The 1,910-nt window shown below is 32.4% G+C and overlaps 1 protein-coding gene across 1 annotated transcript in view; it reads right to left on the bottom strand.

The window, feature by feature from the left end:
* YTHDC2 (YTH N6-methyladenosine RNA binding protein C2) overlaps positions 1 to 1,910 on the bottom strand; it is a 67,274-nt gene that overhangs the window by 29,512 nt on the left and 35,852 nt on the right. The window contains exons 14-16 of the mRNA XM_007451205.1: positions 1,542 to 1,638; positions 1,376 to 1,463; positions 1,209 to 1,289 (exon numbers count right to left, since the gene is read on the bottom strand). Of these exons, the coding sequence (XP_007451267.1) occupies positions 1,209 to 1,289; positions 1,376 to 1,463; positions 1,542 to 1,638 (266 nt within the window). The remainder of the gene's footprint in view (positions 1 to 1,208; positions 1,290 to 1,375; positions 1,464 to 1,541; positions 1,639 to 1,910) is intronic.

The following is a 1,910-nucleotide window of genomic DNA, read 5'->3' as shown; positions in this document are numbered from 1 at the left end:
CTGCTGAACTACTAATGCAGTTAGCCTATCCAGAATGTTACAAAAGAGAAAGTAAAAAAGAACCATTACTATCCCCATACTTTCACTTCTAAAGTGGAAACTTACGTAGAAAAGTATTTTAAAAGACTTCACTGCTAGAATATATACATCAATCATTCAGTGACTGTACACTTTCCTTTTCATAAAATAACTACATAGAGCAAATACAAATGTGTTCTCATAATTGTTTAATTATGGGATTTTTAGAAAAGATGCTGCTTATTTTGTTTTTAATAAAATGTTACACTTAACAATTTTGTATATAAAATAACTTTTGGCACTACCATCACAGTTTACTTGATAAATAACACCTAAAGGTAATTAATTTTTTCACATTAAAAATGATCATTCATATCCACTAGAACAGATAAAATTTGCTTTCCCAACATGGATAGCATTGCTCTCCTTGAAAAATCAATTACCTCTATCACTTTCAATTATTTCAGTGAAAGGATCGACCAAAATTAAGGGTGCTGAGAATTGCTGGGCATTCCAACACTAAAAGGAAATAAATGCTGCCTTTTATTTATATCAGGAATTGGCAGTAAATATTTTAGCCTTTGCAGAGGGGGTCTGTTGCAACTACTCAAATCTGCCACTGGAGTGTGAAAGCAGCCACAGATGATGGGTAAAAAGTAGACATGGCAGTATTCCAACAAAATTTATTTTTACGAAAGCAGGTGATGGGCCCAATTTTACTGCTAGCCATCATTTGCTGAAGCCTGGTTTTATGTTTGTTTTCTATCAGCATGGTTCTCTTGAACTAAGTATCTTTTGAATACCTACTATGTGTGGAGCACTGGAGATGTAACAACGAACAAGAGGGACACGGTCCATGCCCATGAGTAGAAAGAAAACATACAAAATATGTAATCAAATTCCCACACTGACAAATTTTCACTGTAACTAGCCAAATCCTTTATTTTATTCCTAATATTTAGTGAGCAGAGGCTAAATTTTTTGTATAATTTGTTAAAATAAGACAGATCCTACAAACTGAATTGTTTAAGGTAGAATATTTACTTTAGTGAAACCAACATTTACTACGTTAAATTCATCCTAGAACCAGAAAATTTCCCATTAAAATGAATTCTGCTTATAAAAGCATTTATTGTTATGGAACTTAACCTTCCGCCATTTAGGTAAAAATACAACTTATCCATACATACCTCTTTCACTTTACCAGAATCAATAACAAAGACAACGTCATTGACTGTGATGCTGGTTTCAGCAATATTGGTGGAAAGGATCTGCAATAGGATATTATGTTATCATTAATATGAAAGCAAAACCAATGACTAATAAAATGGAAAAAAGAAGATTTTATGAAGCTTACTATTTTTCGAACACCTGCAGGTGGGTTTTTTAATATCTTCTTTTGATCGGATGTTTGCATATTTGAATGAAGCATAAAGACTTGGTACCTGTAGACAATTAAGAGAAAATATACTGTAGTACCTAACTGTTATTTAATGCAATAAATATACAGCTTTAGCTTTTACCTATGAGTACTGTCAGTGAACCGCTTGTCATCAAACAGGATGCGATCCCTCAGACCAACAATTTCATCATATCCAGGCAGGAAAATCAATATTGCACCTTGAAGAAGAAAGACTTTTTTTTAAACATTAAACCTCTTTGTAAAACGAGAATCAATCAAAACAACTAGCTATAATGAACTACATCATGTGTTTTCAAGTACTGATAAACTCTAATACTTATAAAATGATACAAGAGATTATTTGTGCATTATTATCAATAAAATTGTATAAAAATTTGTACACACACAAAATACTAAATTTTTTTTTTTTTTCTTTTTTTGCGGTATGTGGGCCTCTCACTGTTGTGGCCTCTCCCGTTGCGGAACACAG

This window comes from Lipotes vexillifer, unplaced genomic scaffold, assembly GCF_000442215.2.
Source record: "Lipotes vexillifer unplaced genomic scaffold, Lipotes_vexillifer_v1.1 scaffold91, whole genome shotgun sequence".
In the NCBI taxonomy this organism is placed as follows: domain Eukaryota; kingdom Metazoa; phylum Chordata; class Mammalia; order Artiodactyla; family Lipotidae; genus Lipotes; species Lipotes vexillifer.
The sequence above is the reverse complement of the archived record's forward strand: the minus strand, read 5'-3'. Positions and strand labels throughout refer to the sequence as shown.